Source organism: Pterocles gutturalis, unplaced genomic scaffold (genome assembly GCF_000699245.1).
Source record: "Pterocles gutturalis isolate BGI_N339 unplaced genomic scaffold, ASM69924v1 scaffold27984, whole genome shotgun sequence".
Taxonomy (NCBI): domain Eukaryota; kingdom Metazoa; phylum Chordata; class Aves; order Pterocliformes; family Pteroclidae; genus Pterocles; species Pterocles gutturalis.
The window spans coordinates 38,544-61,675 of NW_010134062.1; the positions used below are offsets into that span (position 1 = coordinate 38,544).

Here is a 23,132-nt window from a genome sequence, read left to right on the forward strand (position 1 = left end):
GTGATGGGGATTTCACTATCTTTGTAAAAAGGAAGTAAGAAAAATCATTTAGAAATGACCGACGTAGTTAAAGATTTGTTTTGCAAGAAAAAGGGCCTTAGTTTTTCAGTAAATCTGCCTTCACGCTTACCTATCTCCTAAACGGCTCTATATTACCAGACCGGCAACACTGGATACATTGGGAGTAATGCTCTTTGCACAAAACAGAAAACAGAGGCATTTGCCAGAACTGAGACTTATCCTTTTCCCTTCAAGGATGCTGAAGTGTTACATGATTGTTCTTCTCCAAAATGCTGGTTTTGGCACAGCATTAATTATCATGCTAATAAATGCCTAAAAATTTTAAATGGTTACACTTAAAACAGCCTAATAAGGAATTTTTAAAGTGACCATCTGTGTCTGGATGCAACCATTCTGTAGTTTGGACATAGGAGTTGGGGAGAGGAAAGAAGTTACCTGCGAAGGTAGTAGAAACTTTATATAATTTTCATTTTACAAACTCCCTTCTCTCCTTGCTGGCTAAAATTTATCAGTGAAATCCAACAAAAGCAAATTTGTTACAGAAATCAAAAGAAACACTGTGAAGCCACCCAAAACCCGCACACACCGATCTTCAACAGGAAGAGAAACTCACCCTCTGTGACAGGACCCCTGATTATGCTGTCTGGATCTAATTCTTCATGAGACAGGAACACCCTAAGGCGCTTCAAGGAGACACTGGCCTACATGGGAAAGGGATACAGAACTATCTTATACTCTGCTCATAATATTCAAGAGCTTGTTGTTTTGCAGCACATATACATTACATCGTTATTATGCACTCCTAATCCCTCTTTAAATCCATTGGATACGTTCTTGGATAGTGATCAAACTCGCACTTCCCAAGCCACAAGAAATATGTCTGATTTCAGGAACACCCATCTGCCATATCTGGGATTGATAATATCGCTTGCATAGCAGTTAACACATAGTTAACACAAAGCTCACTTTCTCAGGTGGCTGAATTTCACCAGTGGACATTCTCTAAACACAGGAATGTAATCTTTCCACCCAGTAGCTATTTCTGTACAGAAACACCTGTTAATGACTGAACTCTTACTTCTACTATGCTGCTGATAACCATAGGAAGCATGTTCAATGGAAACCTGAGAATGTTGAATAATGCTAGGGAAACAAATGCCTTCTGAGCATCCAAGACGTTGTTCTTGTCTATGGTGACGTACACAGCAAAGGTGGACAAGGCAACCTGAAACAAAGTGCAATGGTTACAGTTAGGGTAATATTTCTTAAAGCCACTAACACAGAAGTCACACTGGACAAATGGAATCACGAGCTCTACAACTCAAAGAGAGCAATGTTCTGGTAACTTCCTCGCTCCTGGTAAGGCTTTTTGCAAAACAATCATTTGATTTAAATCTATTGTTGAGTTGATGGCTCCTCTTGGAAAGGTTTCAAGTACTCACTTGCTTCACATAGCAAGGGTCAAACCACAAATGCCCCAGGCTATTTGTGGTCACATTGCAGGAGAACGGAAGAAGAGGAATGATCACTAGTCTTTCCTGCTGCTCTCTTTCAGTTTTAAATTACTCCCGACGGTACCAGACACCAGAGCACTAACATATACAGACAGAAAAGTTAGGAACACCTCAATGCTAACTTCTTTTATATTTTGTAGGGACTACCACAACCCTAGATTTCCAAGTATAGCCCACTGCATTACAAAGATGAAGCCTTGATGTACCTAACAGTTCACAACAGAAAACCTTAAGATCCATGCTGGACAAGAAAATGACATTGAACCGCTGTTATCACCAGTCATGAGGTATAAACATAATTTTAAAAATCCATATACTTTAATTTTTTTTTACATGTGTTGATTCAATTATAGTAAACTTTAAGTAAAACCAAATGTTCGATTTCAGACCTATTCCCTTCACAGTGTTCTCTTCCATGGTAACACCACTCATACCTCAGTATATCACAAGATCCAGCAGCTCTTTCCCACAGACTGACAAAACAAGAAATCACGGTAGGCGAATCTTTTGGCACTCCCCCTTACACAAGACTTGAAACAATTAGCTCAAATGCCTAAGGAACAGGATCATCTAAGCACAGCATCCATTGAAGCCATTAGTATTTCTGTTAAAAATCTGACTGCTGTGAAGACATGTATTGTTGTTTGCACAGCGGCTGACTCGCTGCGCCTGGTACAGTAGCTTGTTTGTACAATCCTCCGTTTGGACAACCACATCCCAAGGAGAAAGCCCTCCCACAGAGAGCAAAAACAAGACAGGGTCCAAAGAATAACCTCACAAGCAGCAAGTCTGCACTCTTGTGTTACCAGCGATTAGTCTGAAATCCACCCTTATCAGCACACATAGCAATAGGGGAGGTACTGCAAAATGGATAGTTTCCTGACACCATTATTAAACAACGTTTTAAAGAGCCCTGGCCATCCCAGCAGGAGAAGGAGTAGAGAAAATAGAGAGTTTAGCATGTCAAAAGTGCCCTCAAGTAGGCACTTGCAATAATTCTTTAATGAGAAGTTCAGAAGAACATATATCAAAGATCAAAAATCTGAGAAACAGGATGTTAAACAACAGCCTCACACTTCAGGCTGTACCGATTTTCTCCCACAGTGGCAAACCCGCTGAGGTGCAGGACCATTGCCACACATTCACAACGTGGGCTGAAACAGCGCTACTCGTTAGGCAAATTTGTCTTATCAGACTTCACAGAACAGCATTAAGGAGTCCACCTGCAGAGTTTTATTTAGAAGCTTCATTTAATAATGTATTTATATTAAAATCATCTCAGACTTCTTTTAGAAAAGCATTCACTCAAGAATGCAGCTGATGTTTCCTACCAAGGGCACTGCTTCTTCTGCCTTTCATCATGCCCAAAACATAATGTAAACACTAGAAATGTTTGTGAGGAAGGAATCCGAGACTGGAAAGTACACTTAAACACCTTCCACTGGAAAAGCGCATATTTTATCCTAATGTAGTCATGGCTTTTATTTGCTTCTGCAGACTTCTGCAATGGCCCCTTGTTTTAACAGGCTCTGAAGCGATTTTGATGTGATCTCACCCTTCTCTCCCTTTTATTAGATCCAATGTAAGCTAACCACAAACACAGTGAGGATGTTTCAAATATCAGTATTTTTTTTTTTTAAAATAAGAGTTTAAAGCAATCCCAGGGTACACAATGGCTCCACATTATCCTCAAACAGATGCTGGGAGAACCCAGGCCAGACGTATGCCCGGTGCACAATGTCCCCATTCAATCAAGGACTCTTATCTAAGGACCTGCTGCTCTCGGAAAGATGCCGAAATAAGAGAATTTTTACTCTGTCAACCACAGCTACCACGTGGAGGGTAATGTGTGCATTAGAACCTCTTCTAAATCTGACAGTCCATTTAATTTTAGATTCCCTCAAGTACACCACCAGAAATAGACGGGGATGCAGAGGAGGTTTTCAAATACTTCAGCCATTAACTTCTAGAATACATCCAACTTGGATGTTACCAAGTTTCACAGAAAATGGTAGTGTCTTTTCATAAAGAAGTGGAGACCTAAGTATTCAATTTCCCACCATTGTGGAGGGCATTCTGACTTTTACAGTCATTAAAAAACAAAACCAAAACAAGTTCTCAAGCATTGCCTTGGAAAGTGTGATCCCAAAAAGGAGAGCAGACTTGTACACTTGTTTCACTTACCAGAAAAGGAGCACAAACCCAAGTGAAGGTTGCCATTGCAGCAAGGTAAGCAGATTTTTTTAGGACTTTGAGTTCTTTCTGTCTGATCTCTAACACCTTCTCTCTGAAGGCTAATTCCCAAGCATAAAGTTTCAGAACTTTAATCCCATTGAGAATTTCATTCATCAGCTTAATTCGGTTGTCTTTGCTCTTCATTTGAGCCACCTAAAAACAACATTGCAAAAAGTAATTAGCAGAGCACAATACTTGGCAGACCCACAAAGTTCTGAGCTTTGTATTTTGCAATGGCAAAATTCACCTCATTATCATCAAAAGCTTACTAGCTTCCCAGACAGGAAATCTGAGACACTATCTGAACAAACAAATATGCAGAATTAACAAGATGTTTTAAACCAATTAAAAGAGTGCTTCATGCAACTAAAAATACAAATCAAGATCAAAAAAACTGCGGCACTAGCTTAAGTGGGATTAACTCTGCATCAGGGAGCCCTGGGATTCAGTTTCCTCCTTGGTACAATATGCAGTTAAGAAATAAGCCATTGTAATCAAGCTTCAGTGATGTGCAGTTTGTATCTAACCTTAGACCAAACTTTATTTTGCTCCATCGTCAGCACTATCAATGGCTCTCTGATGGTGCACTAAGGCAAAAAGCTTTTCATTCAGCCATAAGAAGTCCATTCTTCAGAAGTTTCCATCTTCATAAAGTATTTTAATGAGGGCAGCACAAACTGAAGCAATATGTTCTGACTCAGCACTAGGCAGAATAAGCAGACAGCGGTGGTACAGCTATCCCAGACAGCTGTTACCAGTTGCAGCATGGCTACAAGAGACTAGATTTCCCTACTTCTCCCACGTAGGAGCCAAATACTGTGGCATATTTTGATGAACATCTGGAACTATTTAGAGATAAAAGGTTTCATTTAAATAGATCAATCTCCTCTGACATTCAGTAAATTGTTAGTAGTGAAATCTGTACCAGAAAACAGATGGTGGGGCCGTCGGAAGTAGTTTTTGCAATAGAAAACAGAAGAGTTTGAGTCTACATTTACTTATGTACACTCTCTGTAACACACGGATCTCCTCTAAATAAAATCCACCGGAGATCAAGAACAGCCAACACCTAAGACTTCTCCCTCCTCATCCCTCAAGAAAGAAAAAAACAAAACCAAAACACAACACCACCAAAAAACCCCAACAAGAACAAACCACACACACAACCCCAACACTACAACCACCATCCTGGAAAAGTGAATATTTCACTTATTAAGGTTCATTAAGCAGACAGTAGTTTACATTTGCACTTTTGTTCTTGGGCAGCAAATTAAAAACAAAACTAATTCAAATCCAATCATCAGGAATTTCATTCAACTAACCTGCTACCTTTGTCTTAACTACTGCAAAATTTTTAGACCATTACGTACAGATATGCTGTAAGGCTTAAAAATACCTGAGTTTGTTTATTCTGCATTCAAAACACCTCTGACCCTTCTTTCCCTTCCCTTTTTTTAAGGGATAGAGGGAGGGAAAAAAAATTAAATGGACAAACCTCAAGAGCAAGTCAAAGAACAGAACATGTTTCTTAAAAGCACTCTTGCACATATAAAGGTTCTAACCTGATAGGTTTTTGTCTTCATTGCCATCACAGCATTTATCGGAACTAGAAGGATCATGACAGCCACACCTGCCAGCACTGAAGGACCTAAATTCTGAAAAGCACATAATTGTAAACATTTATTCAAAATCATTTTTAAAAGTCTTAGGTCAAAACCACTGCATAAGCTACAGAAAAGCATTCTGAAATAGCTTTTCAACTTCTTTCCTTTTCAAGAACAGCTTGGGGGAAGAAGAGGAGGATCAAGTAGAGGCTTGGATTGATGTTTATGTGCTTTGGTTTTTGAAACAAGCATACACATATAGCCCGCATATAGAGGGGCATCTATAGATACAGATCTATATACACACACACACACACAGAGGGAGATCTTCTAATGTTTTCCAGGTTTTGTTAGTTTGTCTGTTCTTCTGAAGCAGAGACTCACGCAGGGAGTGACCAACTTGGGGAATTTCATTGATGGTGAGAATTGGGAAGTCAGCCTGGTGACTGTCCGGACTCGAAATAGTGAACATCTCATATGGTGACTCTCTAAGTGCAGAACCAAGACCGAAGTGACAGGTGAGATACTATAGGTGCTGCAGTCCCCCAAAAGATAGTAGCTCCCATCTGCATCCTCCCTACCTACACTCAGATGTGCTAATTAACCATCTCCTGCCTTCCTTCTTGACAGCAGTGACAAAAGCAGCTCTTAATAGCTTCCAAACAAACAGCATTTTCTCCACACTACTGTAAACCCTCCAGTGGTCCAAAAAATAGCTGTCTGTAGTCATGACCATAGGAAGCAGCACATTGCAAAAGTCAAAACAGGAAACAACACGCAGTACTCACCTGCCACAGTAAGTACAGTGCTAATATCACCTGGAAGGGTGCAGACCAAATCATGTTTATATAGGTAGCCAAGTCCATGAATCTCTGTGCATCCACAGACATTAGATTCACAATCTCACCCACAGTAGAAGACTTTCTAGCAGAATTTGTGATAACAAGTGCCTAGGTGCAGACAAAAAAAAAACCACCAACATTAAAGCAACATGAAGGAACACTTACTCATTTGCATTTTCTCCACAGAATTCAATTGCTTTACAGAGCTTCATCTTTAAAATCTTTTTCCTGCTTCATACTCTGTTTACGCTGCACATGTTACAAAATGCAAGTTGTATGGTTTGAAGCAAGCAGCTGGGTTTAAAATAATAGAGAACGAAAGACAACAAGCACTCCTTGGGGTTCGGGTTGGTCGGTCATTTTCTTGCTTGGGGGGGTGTTGTTTGCTTGTTTTGTTTTTAGTGTAAGAAGTGAAATCTTTACTTCTTGTCACACATTTTTCTCAGAGCAATCAGTCCACAGCTTTCTAAAATGTTCCAGCTTACTCCAAGATGAGGTGTCACTGCTGCTAAGTCCCAAATGAAGCTGTAAATGTAGACGCATCTTAATTCCTGCACAAACTGAAGCAGTTTCACACCCCTAGACTAAATGAGACAAGGTTTCTTGTTTGGCAGCGGGAAGAAGAAGGTACCTGAACTTTACCCAGTAGATTAGAAAATCGTTCTATCTTAAAGGCTTTTATTTCTATTAAGAGTTAGGAGACTTTGGTAGGCTGATTCCTAGCTACTTTTAAGTATTCAGACTTAAGCAATGCATTCACATAGTCACCAAGAGGTATTGTATATTTAAAGAAACACCCACCTTTCGATAAATTACACCAACAATAGCTGTTTTGAGTCTCATTCCAGTTACAAAGCAAATATGAAAATACTGGTGAAGAATCAGCGTCTGAAGACAGGCACAAACAAACAGCAGCCCTGTATAAAAGTAGCCTTGCCAGTTTGGGGCAGTTTTGTTATTTACAAAGCGGATCAGCAATCTGTGGAGAGAGGAATTAGTTCTCTTGATATATGCCAATCAAAATGAAGTGTCAGGGTGACAAACTTACATTATTCCAAACCTTATATGGGCCATGTAAGCACCCAAAGCACTCAACTTAGATAAAACACTTAAGTAAACGACTTAGGAACTGGAGATCACTTTATACTAGCACACATCACTCCCTCCTCCTAACAATGTACTCCTTTAAAACAGAAAGTAACACATATATGTACAGCATTCTCTTGGAGCTACACTAGAAAGTCTCATATTCCTTACAGCTAAAATACAACCACTTACAGCTGTTTTACTTCTTCTCACTTTGAAGCAGTGCAACTCCGCTTAACCCCTTAGCTCTCTGCTGCTTCACATACTGTAACTTGTAGTCCCACAGTGATTACAGGTTAGGATTAAATAAACTCTCCTGCTATTGTTATGTTCCTGTCTGGCCTTCCTAGTGTTGGAAAGGAGCATAAAAAGTCAAACATTTAATACATGATGTTACAATTTGAAAACCAATGGATCCAAATAATCTGTGTGCCTGGTCTCTAACTTGGCATGACAACTCTTCCCCGTTGAACCAGCTGAAGGCAAAGCAGTTTGGTGAGTGAAATACCACTGCATTTTAACTTCTGTCCACATACTTTTGATACAATAATAAAGTATGTAAGTCTTACTTCAGAATTTCTGGGCCTGCAAACATCAAGAGATCATGTCCAGCTTTGAACAGGAAGCTCATGAGAAAATATGGTCCAAAGGTTTTATATAACACTTTGAATAAAGATGCTTCAGAGCTCTTCTGAGACGGTTTTATAATCAAAGCTTCAGCCTCTTCTGTCACATCACCATTTGAGTCGCTTGATTTTTGCTGCTTTTGGGGTGAGTATAACATGTGTAATGGTTGCCTGAAAAAAGAACCGGTATCTAATGTAGCCTTTACTCAAGCATAAAGCCAACTGGAAAAATACATGGTATACAAATGAGATGTTTATGAGCTGTTTATTGCCCTTCTTAATAGTTTAACTGTGTTTTACTGTCAATCAAACATATTGTTAAACATATAACCATAGCTAAATGAACTGGCCATACGGAAATGGTCGTCTTTTTTTAGGGATAGGTAACACTCCTGTTGAATCTCTCCTATAGGTCTGCCCTGGGGAATGAGGAATAGGGCCGTAACCTGTGTTAAACTTCAGGAGCAAAGGACGTTATTATTCTAGAACCCAGTATGCTGAACTTTCAGCAAAATCAAGGCTGCACTGTACCACCAGAACTACAACACTGCAGTCAGATTTATGCCAAGTCATCCCCAATGGACTAAACACATTCATTTCATACATCTGGCTTATGCCAAACTACATACTTCTGAACTTCTGAGGACAAGCTGTATGTAAAAATACAGTGTGTAAGCAAGCAAGCAATTTTCCTTCAATGAAAAGGTACTTCTGTTTGCTGCAGTAAAGGATGATGAAAGTAGGATGGAAACTGCAGGCATGCAGTCTTTCTAATTTTAGTCATCGGGCTCAGATGCCCAGGCTCCCTATATAGTCAAAGGAAAGAAATAAGCTGCTCACTTTTACATCCTGAACTGCCCTCCTGAGGCTTCACTAACTATAGAGGGAGCCCAAGCTCTTAAATTACATGACTGAAGTTCATGTGAAAACGTTCCCTCCCCAAGGAAAAACCACACATCAAAAGTAACAAAAGTCAGCTTGGGATCATGAAAGACTAAGGGAAACTTGATGCAGCTCTTCATAAGACACAAAACACCCTACTTGGTTCCTGTTCTGTATGCACTTAAGAACAAATACGGAGCTGCCACCTGGGCCTTACAAAAGCAGGCTTGACAACAGATGACAAACACCTCGAAGTAGAGGCTGAGTAACTTGAGCTTTTGAACCTCCACATCTTGGAAGATTTGCCAGCCAGCATAACCAAACTTACCTCTTGGTCTTTGCCCACTCTTTTGCCCAGTTTCTAGCCAAACCTGGGACTACCTCCTCCGATGTGTCCTCTTTATTTAATGACCACAAATCCTTCGCTTCCAAAGGTCTCCGATAACCCTGAATCATCAACCTGTATTAGAAAGAATCAGCACTATACATTTAACTACACTGGAACACTGGAGATAGGTGTGTGTGTGTGTATATATATATATATATAATGCCATAAGACAGTGGTCCTTACATCCAGCCCCAAAGCAGAACAAGCTCTTCACAAAAATGCATGCAGGAGTTAGTACCTGCACCATGACATACATCCTCCTGTCTTTACTATGAGAATTAGACAACAAAACATCTAAGACTCCAGGATACGCCACAACTAAAATTTCAGGGAAAATAAAAGAAAGGATGAAGTAATCTAATTTGAAAATCATCCAGGTAATTAATATTCCCATGCCTACCAAGTTTCAAAATCTTCATTAGCCTTTAATTTTACAAAGCAATTCCTTTCATCTAGCTTTCTGTTGGAACTCTGGCCAAGTACCAACCACAACTATACACCAATATTGTTTTACATGTTTCTGTGTTTTAACTCACAAGAATATTTGTTTTAATCAAATCATACAGCATAAATACAGCTAAATTAATGAAAAAAAAAAACACCGATAGGACAAAAAGAGCTAACTATTTTGAATACCTTAGTTTCTAAATACAGCAAATAATTTCTACCTTCTCACATTTCCCAAATAATTTTTTTTATTATATTCTTTCAGTAAACATACTAAATATATACTGGCAAAATTTTAAATTACAATGACTCTATGAAGGAAGTAAAAAATATTAATCAAATTTGAAAAAAATAATCAATTTAATCTATCTACAAAACAACCAACCAAAACAACCAAAAATATTATTGCATGATTACTGCTAATTTAACTCTGAAACTAGGATCCTAAAATGCCATCTAACTTTAATTGGTGCTTTATGCATCATCTTGATCTTACCCAGTGATCCACCAGAATGTGATTCTGGAGAGGAAGGAAGCACTGAACTCTGGACATGGATTCTGAAAGACAGAAATAGAAATCAATCCACATACAAAGTGACTGATACAGGGCCAAAAGAAACAAACCAAACAGAAAAGGTGCTTTTGAAACTCTGTTTATAGTATTTTTTTTCCACATTACTAAGCTTGTCACTTATGCTGTTGAGAGTTTGTTCAGAAAATCCAAGCACAGCTTCAGGGCTGTCAGCAGATTAGACTACTGGGACACAGGAACAGCAGTGCTCTGTATCAGCAACACAACAAACAGACAAGGGAATTTTATAAGACAGCACAGGTCAGACACTCTCTCAAGATATCATGACCAGTGCCTACCTATATCAATGCAAGGTGTGCTACCATATGAGAGCATAAATATGTTAATTGGATAGTCACAAATGAAGAATTCAGTGCTACTGTTCTAGCAGTTAAGTGCTGTGACTCCATCAAAACAATGCACAAATGAAAAATATTGTAAACTCCAAAAAAGCATCCAAAACAGCCCCTAAAAACCCTGCATCTCATTCATCAATAAGCATGGGAAACAAGTATCCATAACAGTGCACCGCTAGCTCGTGTTCTACAGCCAGTGCAATGGCTGCCTGTTTTAACTACTCTTCAGGTTAACATCCTCTCCTAATCTGGTTAACAGCAGAAAGGAAGACTGGAAGAATTTCAAAGCCACAAAGGTGATTTACTTGCAGAATTCCAGTGCAGATTTCTCTTCCCTCTTTCACTGCTCTGGAACAGCATCTAAAGAATCCTAAAACCAGACACTCCTTTGGCACACAAACCATGAGGTTTTTATCAACTACAATTGGAGCAACTCAGGCATTTCCATCTACTGAAGTCACCAAACATCATTAGCATACTGCAATTGAAACAGTGAGAGCCAAGTGTTTCCAAGATTTGCATTTTTCAACTCATGTTTGTGTAACCTGGCTTCTCCACTAAGCTATATTGAACTGTGTTGTAATCAAGCTACACAAAACAGACTCCTGCAGTTCCTCGTCTTCACAGGACAACTTCTTTTGCAACTTTGTAGGGAACAATAAGGGCATATAGGAGACAAAGGCATTTTTTTGAAAGGGGATAAGAGTTCCACATTTCAAAAGTATTTAAACACTTGCAACAAAAGTATTCCAAGCAAATTCAGCACCATCACTTAATGAATAAGTAAGTTTTCTAACTCAAAGAAGTTAAAAAAAAGGGGGTGTGGGGTAGTGTGTGGTGGTGTGGTACTTTCAGCCTCCAGCCACACCAACTTTCCCGACAGTTAGTTTTCTACTTCAGACAATACAGGGAGTACTTTCAACTTAGAAAAAAAATTTAAAATGCTGCATTACTTTTTTCCTTTATAGTTTTTTGAATCTATTTGCAGGTGGAAACTCTCAATTCAACAGTCCACTATATCTTGTACTATGAAAAACTGGACTTCATTTGCATAAAGCAAAAGTTAAGAACATTAAAACATTAATTACTGTAAATAATACTATTTTTTATAAAATTAAATAGTTAACACGCAAAGAACTATCACTTCTACTGACATTCATGTGAGATAGAATGAAGACAACAAGTTGTAACAAGTTTGGACTTATGTAAACAAAGCAAAAAGAAGAGACAAAACACAGTGTTTGACTTCTATATGCATCATCTACATCTCAGAAATTTCACTGTAGTTTTTTGGGTTAAGTAAGATTTTACTCAAGACTTACAAACATTTCTGGTTTGGAATTTAAGACAGACTAACACGACTTGCTTTGTTCTTTTCTCCATCATAACATTCAACAAACACATCAGTCATGAAGAAAGGCTAAAATTTGAAGTCTGCCCAACTTCCTAGAGACACTCCTAGAAATACTTTGAACACAAAAACAAACCACTGTGGTCTCAAAGCACCTTGTAACCATGATCAAAGCAGAAAAGAAGGTTTCCATAAATCCACAGTATCCTGTCAAATACATTTCATCCCTGAATGAGATGAAAAGAACCCAAAGACTCAGCAGGATGCTCTTCCCTGCAGGCATACACACGCAGACTGTCTGCCAGTGGTAATGTAGAGCACCACCGGCACACTGGACACTGACAGAGAAGGTAACTTGGAATTCAGTCAGCACAACTGGTTACAGACCTTTTCCACAGTTACAGAGGCAGCATTTATTTCCCCCCTCTCACATTTCACACCTTCCTTCATCAGTCAGTGCCACCTAACAGCCATCAAACCAGAATTATGCCTTATAAAAAAAAATATATAACTGAGGTTTCTAAACTTGGCACATCTAAACTCCAGGCAGTGACAGCTGTCATTCCACTGTGTCTCAAAGTCTAGCCCGGGGTTAAGCAAGCAGTATAATGATCCAGCATCCCTTGGGTCCCTTTAGATCCATGACATACAGCTAGCACATACAATTAAGAACACATGCAAAAAAGATCATGTCTAGATAAAATTCAATTTCTGCATCCAGACCACCCTCTAATATTAATTGCTCTTGCAATCGAGCTGGTTAAATTTTTGCTTGACACAAGAGAGGTAAATATGGAAATCAAATGCATCTATCCACATTCACAAGTTTTCCAGGTGTAGATTTAAGTTACTGCCTACTGAATGGTATCAGATGACTAGAAGGACAGCATTTCAAATTAGTATTTTCCACCGACTGCCAGAAGCACTACTGAATATAAATACATATGATTTAAGCTTGAGGAATGCTACTCAGGAATGACTGAAACAGTATTTTTGCTCGTTCTCTTAAATACAGACCACCCTGTTTTGCATGTATGGGCTTCATCTTCCGCATCACCAACTAAAGAGCAGAAAGAACACTCTACTGCAAACAAATCAACAAGATTTGAATTAATTGGCATCTGGGAGACTACGGCTCAATAACTCACTGTGCAGAATGCAGCATGTATGATACTCAGAACTTAGCATAGACTGAACACTTACAGGATCATTTACTGTTTCAGAAAACAAAGGTGGTCGTTCTGGAAAACAACACAGGATGAGCTGTACAAGTAACAGGATGAAGTAGATGCAGAAGGTGACAAAACGAAACTTATCCACTTCAGCACCCTACAAAGGAAAGTAACATTCCAATTAGTGGGCTTGAGGAATTTCTTTAAAACAACATATTGCTATTAAACATAAAACAGCTCCTTACTGTAAATTCTGCAAGCTACATAAATGCTACGCTACCCACTACCCACCCCCATGCAAATTAAAGTCAATGTCTATTTTGGTAAAGGGAAGGTAAAGAGAGGGGGAAGGACAGGAAAGATACCTTTTTTTTTTAATAATCAATCACTGACATCAAAACACAAGCATGAACTTCCTTCTGTAGAGAAGTTCTCTTTACGACACTGTTTGTACCAATACAGCATGCCTCAATTTGAAGTCAAGGTATTCTTTACAGGAGCACAGCATTTATGCACTGGATAGTAAGGGGTTTTCAAAGGAGATTTGTTAATTAGTAAGCATACAGAAAATAAGAATCAGAGGAGCAGAATTTAGATTAGTTTGTTGTGTTGTGCTCAAATTCCACTTTTTAGACTGAGACTGATACATAAAGTATAATGCTTAGAAATCAAAGCACAGGGACAGATGGACACACACCCCCACCGACCCACCAGTAAAATCTCATTCCCAACAGCTAAAGATACAAGTTGTCTGAAAGTTCTCAAAATTCACAACATGGCTTAAAGGTTTCAAGAAATAAAAGTCATATGCCATTTTCAGGCAGATCCACAATTAATCTGATATTTGAGGTGACCTCACTATAAAGCAGACTAACATAAAAATATTTCATTGGTACACATTCCTTTTGTCTCAGCATATGAGACCACATTACCATCACACCAAGTCTTTCAGGAAATCCACTGTATGATCAACAGGAAGATGACGTAAACTCCCAGAACAGCTTCATATCAAAGATTATACACTTTCATTGTACTCAAGCAGACACATCCCCTTGCTGGAACAGCTAGCACAATTTTCTTGGCAACTGTTGCTAGAGTTAAGATCACTATGAATTTCGGCAGCATTTCGAAACAAGAGCCATTTAAGTCTTACTTGTTTTGCATTTATAAACCAAGGAATGAAGGTGCACTGAATGGATCATTAACTGACTTGACTGGCATAATTAGCAAGGAACTACTCTATTACTGCAGCGTTTGGGATTATTTTTAACTGAATGAGGCTGGCAGTCACTTACCGTATTTAAGGCATGTATTATTTTGGATCTAAAAATGACTGTGGCACATGACAACGAGATCAGCCAGAAAATCGTCATTACACCTGAAGACTGGACTCCTTTTATTCTTTCATATTGTATTAAAAATGTGGCAAGCAACTGTGGACAAATAAGAAAAATATATTTACAAGCTTTAAGTTTTTGCACAAATATGAAGTACTGTGTTGAAGTGTGCTTATTTAACATTTCAAACCCAGTATCTCATAGACATTCTAACATCCAGAGACTTTAAGTGTAACTCAAAAATACATTTAAATAGGAAGTTCTCTGGAGTAGTAAAGACAAGAAGTGGACAAAAAAGGGCAAATGAATACATATTACATACATCAAAGCACTGTCAACAGCTGCCAGCCTTTACTTCTTTACTTCTCTGGTTCCACATCACAAATCAACATGCAATTACGGTGACACCATATCCTTTCCAAGTATTTCCTGACTAACTCTTTTTAAAATAAAAAAAACTATTTCCGTACAATCCATGACATCAAACAACACTGAGCAAATATTACTCTTCTGTATTTTGTGTGTTTTCAGAGTCCTTTAGGAAGCTGGTACAACTTAGTAATCTCTCTTGACTGCTGCATTCTCTATCAGCCTGACAAAAGCTTGACAATTGCATCACTAAATGACCACAAAATATTTAACAGCTCTTGCATCTGTCAGTATGTTTCAGGGCTGTTGGGGTTTTTTTTGTTTGGTTTTTTTTGTTGTTGTTGTTGGGGTTGTTGTATCCCATCCCATCCTGTCCCCCATTGAATATCATGTTTACTCACTACCATTCCAAGTCTGTGACAAATGTAAGGCAACTGACAATAAATGAATAGGAAGGCATCTTACTTGAAATGCAGGCTGCAGAGATACTGGTGTGAAAGCAGACAATGTAGGTAGGAGTCAGCTGGAGACCCCTATGTGCCTCATGTAGCATTTAATACTTTCCACCTTGCCATCAAATGCAACAAAGTGTTCGCTAAAGAACATTACATGCAAGAGAGTTTGTAATAAGATACTTAACAAGGTAATGCTTTCTACAATCTTTTACCAAGTTCAGTGTGATTTGTATTATCTAGGTTTAATCAGCTTGAGTCCAGCTATGAAGTGAACAGTAGCTCAAGCCTACCAAAGACAACTACCACTGGAGTGGGTGCTGACACATAACGCACTGAGCACAGCTGGGTTGGGGTTTTTTTTGTCTAATTCTTTTTATTAAAAGAAAGCAGACATTTCAGAGAATATTTCACAGTTTAACTGCAGATGAAGATTGTAGCTTAAAGAATTACAACACTATGAGCAATACTAAAATGCATGTTATTGCTTAAGGCTTTGCATGAACACAGCAGAAGAACTTACCATTGTTATACCCAATATTGTAGGACTAACAAGAAAAAACGGAGCTCGAAAAATATTTTGACTTCTTTCCCAGAAAGAGTAGAAAAGGTCTGTCCAGCAGACTATCCACAGTATTAAGCCCAAAGCCTGCAATACAAAAGTGTATTTCACACAGATTAGGCAACACAATATATACATGCTAGATGTTATGTTAGTAGAAGAGGAAATATAATCACATCATCTCTTTTGGGCAATCCTACAGCATGGACAAAAGAAAAGTAATTTGGCTTTACCTGTTGGATCCCCACTACAAGAGAAAAGTTTACGAATTTTTAGTACCATATAATTCAGTGTATTATGAACCAGAAACCTGGTGAATCTCACGCCTGATTAGCAGATTGCAGAGACAAACACTCTCCAATATACCATGTTATTACAGTCCTTCTTAAAACTTTTCCCTTATTCTACAGTGGAGAAAAAGTAAGAAAACACTAAGTACCTATTTCATAACAGAAGTGGAATAGAACACCTGTAGCAGCTCTAGAAATCTATGCTGTGTAACTTAAGAAGCTGACAGGATAATGAATAATTTTTCTTACTCAAATAAAGGCTTTGAGATTGAGTTGCCTCAAAATAGTCTTCTCCAGCTGGTCTTAGAAAGGATTTGCATGCTTTCTTGCTATAGCAGAGTAAATTTTAGAAACCTTACTGATAAAAGGGCAACAGAAACACATAAGGCTCAGAAATCAAACAGAAGTCAAACAAGTAAGTTACCACTGAAGTATGCACACAGGCCACAATCGACACTCAACAAAAACAGTGTGCTAAAACGTAGCTGAAAATAGATTTAAACTTCCAGATGAGCTTAATAAATTCTGATTTTAAAAAGTCACATACCGTTTTGGTTTTGTTGAGGTTTGACATTTGTATGTATCCCCTGCCATGACGATGAAGGTATAGGTAGTACACTGGGAAGCAGACCCACAGGTAAATGCAAGGAATCCAGACTAGGACTGTGTTCTGAAAGCACTGGGTGAAGTCTGGATTTTCTGTGTACCATGTCAGATTCCAATCCTGGGGAGAGAAAACATATCGAGTTAAAGAAAAAGCAAACACAGAACTTCAGTATTTAAAGAAAGATATAGTCACTATCTGTCTTATTCTGTATTTCTTATTGTGTATTTATTTATATTTGTATTAAACTGATGCCATTCTGTGATGAATTTGATTTTACTGAACTTTTTGTAGGTCAGAAGTTTTAAACCTTCACAAGATTACATTAGTGTCACTTCTGTCGGTTATACCAAACTACCACAACACATAACTCACTCAGATTTAATACTGGTATCTCTAACAGTACTTATCAGGATGTTTAACAGTATTAATCAAGGATTTTCACATTATAATTGCAGAAAAAATAACATGACAATGCTAGCTATCTCCCACTACAATCACTGTGCATGTATGTGGAAATACTCAGACACGCCGCATTCCCAAATTTCAGTGTGGAAACATTATCTGGCACACAGTAAAAGTGAACAGCACCAAACAACATCACTACTATTTGTAAACTAGTCTCATAGCTCCCAAGCTGCCTGCAGCAAAACCAGTTGAGACTTTCTGGTAATTCATAACAACAGGGCATAGAACTAAGTAAAAGGCTCACCCTTGCAGCTGTTTCCTACTCAACAACAGGAAACTGTAAATCAATATAATTCAATGTTTTCCTATTTCTTTCAACACAATTCTCAAAAACAAGATGGTTCTCAAGAACCACCATACAATCAAACCAAAATTGACACTTACAGTAGTAACAATGCGATCACCACTTCCATTACTGGTACAAGGCCATTTAGAAGGACAGGCTATTTAGTAAAATGAATTTTTATGCCATATTTATGATTGGCTTGAGCTAGTAAAATCTCTGGCTGGAAATTTTACCTTAAAATTACTGACTTTGCTGTATAGTTATCACAAGGGACACTTCCTCTCAAGTGCTGTGGATTTCTGACTCTCCAACAGAAGGAGGCAATACAGAGATAGCCCTGCTGCGGACAGACTGCAGTATTCAACAGCCGAAGAAGCATAGCTCACAGGCTTCTGTTTAAAAGCCACACAGCCAAGAGTAGCAGTGTCGTGCCCAAAGGCTTGTTAACTATAGCATCATTTTCAGTTGCAAAGCATTTTTTCAGATGGTTGCACAGCTTACAACTGCACAGAACACCAGTACCGCTACCGGGACATAGTGACAGTCAGCAATCCTTTTCCTCTATGAAAACCTGAGCTGGTCACAGAAATAAGTGCCTTTATCCACATTTTATAGATGAAGAAACAGAACCAAAAAGAGCTGTCGTGCTTGTTCCCTTTATTCCAACATCAAAGCTGGAAATAGATCCCACTGCTCAGAACTGACACACTTTGATCCCGATTTGTCCCCATCTTCCACTGATTAAACAGTTTCAAACAGAAAGACAAAAATAGATCTAAAAAGAAACAGAGGATACAACTTGCAAAAATTTCAACTTGAGGCTAACCAGACATTGTATTATCATAGAGTAGGTTTCCCTTTAAACTTGACCATTATGTATTAAGATGCTTTGTTGCCTTTTGAGTAAAATAAGTTATTTTGAAAATTTAGAAACAAAAATATTTTCCTTCCCCAGTTCCCTCTCAATTTCTGTCAGAATCTAAGACTTCTTTCTTGGTTAGATACAACGGACAGTATGCACAGGACACACAGCTGTTATCTAGTTCCACGGCATTCTAAAAGTCCTTCTCACTTCATATGTTTGTTTTTTTAAAAAAACTGACTAATTAAAAACTCTGAACTTAATACAAGCAATTCAAGGAAATTAACATTGGTGGAGCATAAAAATGCCAGATTATGTTATAGTGTATCTCTATAGGGGTCATGCAAGTTGTTCGTGACAAGGCAGCGGCTGTGAGACGCTGTGGGTGAGCCACATGCTTATTAAGTTCCCTGACTGCATAACATTATCAGAAATTTCAGCTGAGTCATCCTTACATTTAGCCACTGCACAAATGTTTTTGGCTTTCTGAGTCCCAGCTGCTCTGCTCCAGCAAAACTGCCAAGAAAAAGTCTCACAACTCTACAGAACAGTTTACAATTCACCAATTAAGATAGTTAATATGATTACACAAGTAAATTGACAGGATGTAATCAGCTTTACAATAAACAAACCAGAGCATTGACATAATTTTATTGAGTAAATTTTTTGAGATCTACACACTGCTTGAGCAAATTACTGTCTCCTTTTTCAGGGTTTTTTAATGCTTGCTGTAAAGTGAATCAGGCAATTACCAGAAAGGACAGAGCAGGTAACGCACATGTCAGTGCCATGTGGCTAAATAAGAGAAACAGCACTGTATGCATGACTGCTATGCATATTGGGTGGAGGTACTCTAATAACGTGTAATCTTTCATCTGACTTCCATATTTGCAAGTTATCTGGAGGTGTTTCTGCATGAAAGGCAAGAGGGTATGATGCAACGGTACTTCAGGGTTAAGAACGGAAAGTCAGGACAAATGAGCAGTTTGGGGTAAGATTACTGCTGGAATTTAACAGCTCCAGCATCATCAGTGTATCTTCTTTCACATTTTTCCAGGATTTGATCCAGAGGCTGTTGATATCAAATAGGAGTTTACTTAGCTTAAATACGCTATTCTTCTCTGTACAAAAGAAATGGCTACACACAGGTGATGTGCAGAACCCCCTTCAAATTTATGTTTCTTTCAGGTAACAAAAGGTCAGGAAAGCATGCATGAAGAGACAGATGTGGTATTTTTTTCCTGTTGATTCCCTAGGTGAAATTCTCTTGGGCTGTGTCTACACAAGGCAGTACTGCAGAACAGAACAGAGCTGCAGACCAAATACTTGCTTCTGAGCACCCACTGTCCACACAAGATGCCTTTCACTCAGGTTCACACAAGACGAGTTGCAGGCTCCCCTGCAGACTGACCAGACTGGCCATCTGCCACTGATGTGTGTCTCCCAGTTAACACCTGCCCAAAAGGTGCCCAGGCCACTCTCCAGGGAACCAACATGCAGGATGGGACAGAAAACTGTCAGATCACATCACACGCGGGCTCCTGGTCTGAACTGAGATGTTAGAAAGGCATACCTTAAGTTCTGCACAGAGGATACCACAGCTTTATGAGGTTCAGTCCCAGCTGGAAAACATGTCACTCTCATCATGAAACCAACATGTATTCATATTCAAATCACAATGTTGAGTTACCCAAGTCTAGACTAGTTCTGCCAGTTTCAAGTATGTGCTTCTCCTTTGCTTTATATAAACCCAGTTTCAGAGGGTTTTTTTCCCAGGACAAAACAAAATTCTTTACAGATCAATGCAGAAACATTAACTGAAGCAGACCTTTGTATTTCACAGAAATTAATTAGCAAATTAATGAATTTTTTCTGATTCAAGTTTTAGAAACACTATTTTAGTAAACTGTATTAAAGCACTAACTTTCCCTATTTTCACATCTCAAAGATCAGTAACAATTTTCCCTCTCACTGATCAGCTAACCCTTCAACTCTGCAAGAGCCATCAAATGACAGATCTAAGCATCCACTGAGAGCCTACACAAACTAGCAGCCTCCTGCCAGGAAGGAGGAGAAGGAAAAAGGGGTTATGTCTGTAGCTATTGTATTAATCTGGAAGCAGCCTTTACTTTAAGCTATGACTGCAGGAACCCCCAGGAGAAGAATCTGTGTGATACTTGTTCCTTTCTTAGTAGATGGGAGAGAAGAGATCCACTGGTGGCTTAGTTTTAGTCTAGTCCAGAAGAACCACATCTCAGACATTAATTAGTTTCAGGTTGGGGTTTTTTTTCTCTAAAAATCCCTGGAGAATTTTAAACTTTCCCAGAATAACAAATCAGTACTTCTAAATTTATCCAACCTATTTTCTCAGCTTTCATTTCCATCACCAGCACTGTGGCTGAAAAAAATACCAGTCCACAGCTTCTCTGCCCGATAGCATGTTCTCTCTTATGGCACAAAAAGGCTTACTATCACATTTGAAGGGAAACCTGTCTCCAAGAAAGGCACAAAAAATGCTTGGCGTTCCCTAGAATCACCTGGATCTATTCACAGGTAAACCACTTATTTAACAGTTCATAAACCCTAGGAAAATGAAGAACTACTCTAATTCCTGTGTAAAATTTCAGGAACAGGCAAGATAAAAGCAATGGTATTAGGACTGTAAAACAAAACTGCAACATGAAAGATCAGTCATTCTGCCTCTGCTGAGGGAAGGAAGACTGTATGCCTCCAGTGTGCCTAACTTGAGGAATAACAGTATTTGACACTGGACAGGACCTTGTGGCTGGCTGCCTCTCTCCTGGCAGCCAGGAAACGCTGTCAAGTGAGCAGCCAGCGGCCGCCTGTTCTCACATCAATAATCCCATTTGAGCCACAGCATATTTTAAAATTCTCACTGGCAGAAATGAAGAGACCAGAATTGCTACAGTTTCATGCCTACTGTGCGCAAGTGTGCTTAGAGATGCAGGCTGCCAACCACTCTGTTAAATCCACCTGCACAAACCAGCTGTGACTGAAAAATGACTTAAACATTACCACACACCTACATAAAAAATGTAATTACAAAACCATACTGGAATCTTAATATCACAGTCAACACTCCTTCAAATTGAGTTTGACACTGACATTGGTGTGTACCAACTACTTCAATATCACCCACAGAAAAACCACCTCCTTTGAATACCTAAATATGGTTTCTCAATCTTATTTTCCTAACAATAAAAAACATTTTTTTCATTTAGTGAAATGTTTACATTTAGTAGAACGCAAGTAATTAGCTCTCTCAGGCACTAACACTGTAATTGCAGCTGACAACTTTCATTATAATAGTATCATCGCTTTCTCATTGAAATGAAGTCTTACAATCTGGCAGCTCTAGAGATCATATTAAAAAATTTCCCGGTGTAGCACCTATAAACTCATGAGCTGACCCAACCATTCTCCCTCTAATGCAACGAGGCCATCAGCCTTCAGCCTACACTATCTAGGACAGCAAACTTCCTGCCTGTCTCTCCCCAGATAGGAGATTTGCCTGATCTGGCTGAGCCTACAGCCTCAGAAGAGCTACCAGCATCAGCCAACAATGAAGGGGGTGGGGGGGCATGGGTGCAGAAAAGGAACTCTCCCTTTAAGGCTGCTTTAAAAGAACTCTGACCTTGTTTTAAAAGTCCCGGATACCACCATTATCCATCAAAACCATTAGTAAAACAGCAACACTGTTGACCACATTGAAAATTAAGGAAAACAACGAACTACAAAGTGATACAGATTTTACAGTATGTTAGAAGGCGATCTGCTTTCGAGTGATGAACTTAAGAGAGCTCTCCTAAGTTACTCAGCTTGACAAGTAAGTTTTATTCAATTTAGCTTTAGAAATTTTGAAGAAAGACTGAAATAATGTTCTCAAAACACTGTAAATACAGCATCTTTATTCTGTCATTCAGAGTCTGGAGTCAGATCATGAAACATGCTGAAGTTCACCATTTCTCTAAGAGCACATTTAGAACAGAGCCTACAACAAGCACAATCAAACACAATCTTCGCCAGCATAACATTTGCCCTGCTGTGCCTACTGTTCAGACTAAATCACAAGAGGTTGCAGGCTGATAAAACAAGCAGCAGATATTAATACAAAACAAATACGACAGAACTCCCACGAAAAGCAGCAGAAACTCTCACACCTGCATCGCTCCTGTCTGCTCACCAATATTCACAGGAACAAGCAGCAGACCCAACAGTGGCAGACAAGGCACTAAATGAGGTATGTCACACTATAAGCAACCATCACAAACTTCCTATTTACATGTTCAAAAGTCCTTTAAAAATATTATGCATATTATATTGAAATTATTTTGGAAAAAGTACTACTTGTATTAAAGGATCCAATGGCTCCAGAATCAGCTCCAGATGAAGTAGTATAATACACAAGGACAAAAATACCTTTCCACCCTAGCTGACATCATTTCCTCTAGCTTTTTTTTCTTAATACACAGGAAGTTACCCAAAATGCATGGATCTCGCCTGTAACCCAATGTAGTTGTTCTTCTTGCAATTGAAGTTACCTCAGAACGTACAAGTAAAATGGTACCTTTGCTGTGATGCACAAAGTGAGCTCATGCTGCATTTAAATAAAGCTTTCAATACACTGTCAATTCCTTTGAAGGCCTATACTACCTACATTAAATTAATGGTTTACTGGTTTATTGTATCATTTAAGGGTGTACTCTGCAAATAGGAAGTAGAAGAAAAATTGAAAACACTTGTACAGATTTTACAACATCATCCTTCCAACAGCTACTTCCCATGC

General features: G+C 38.8%; 1 protein-coding gene across 1 annotated transcript in view; it reads right to left on the minus strand.

Moving 5' to 3' along the window:
* ABCC1 (ATP-binding cassette, sub-family C (CFTR/MRP), member 1) overlaps positions 1–16,829 on the minus strand; it is a gene marked incomplete at its 5' end in the record, with an annotated part of 40,786 nt that extends 23,957 nt beyond the window's left edge. Inside the window, 13 exons of the mRNA XM_010081475.1 lie at positions 635–722; positions 1,100–1,246; positions 3,720–3,923; positions 5,333–5,425; positions 6,163–6,324; positions 7,018–7,195; positions 7,872–8,099; positions 9,139–9,270; positions 10,142–10,203; positions 13,127–13,252; positions 14,391–14,528; positions 15,777–15,902; positions 16,653–16,829. Of these exons, the coding sequence (XP_010079777.1) occupies positions 635–722; positions 1,100–1,246; positions 3,720–3,923; positions 5,333–5,425; positions 6,163–6,324; positions 7,018–7,195; positions 7,872–8,099; positions 9,139–9,270; positions 10,142–10,203; positions 13,127–13,252; positions 14,391–14,528; positions 15,777–15,902; positions 16,653–16,829 (1,861 nt within the window). The remainder of the gene's footprint in view (positions 1–634; positions 723–1,099; positions 1,247–3,719; positions 3,924–5,332; positions 5,426–6,162; positions 6,325–7,017; positions 7,196–7,871; positions 8,100–9,138; positions 9,271–10,141; positions 10,204–13,126; positions 13,253–14,390; positions 14,529–15,776; positions 15,903–16,652) is intronic.
* Positions 16,830–23,132: the final 6,303 nt, after the last annotated feature.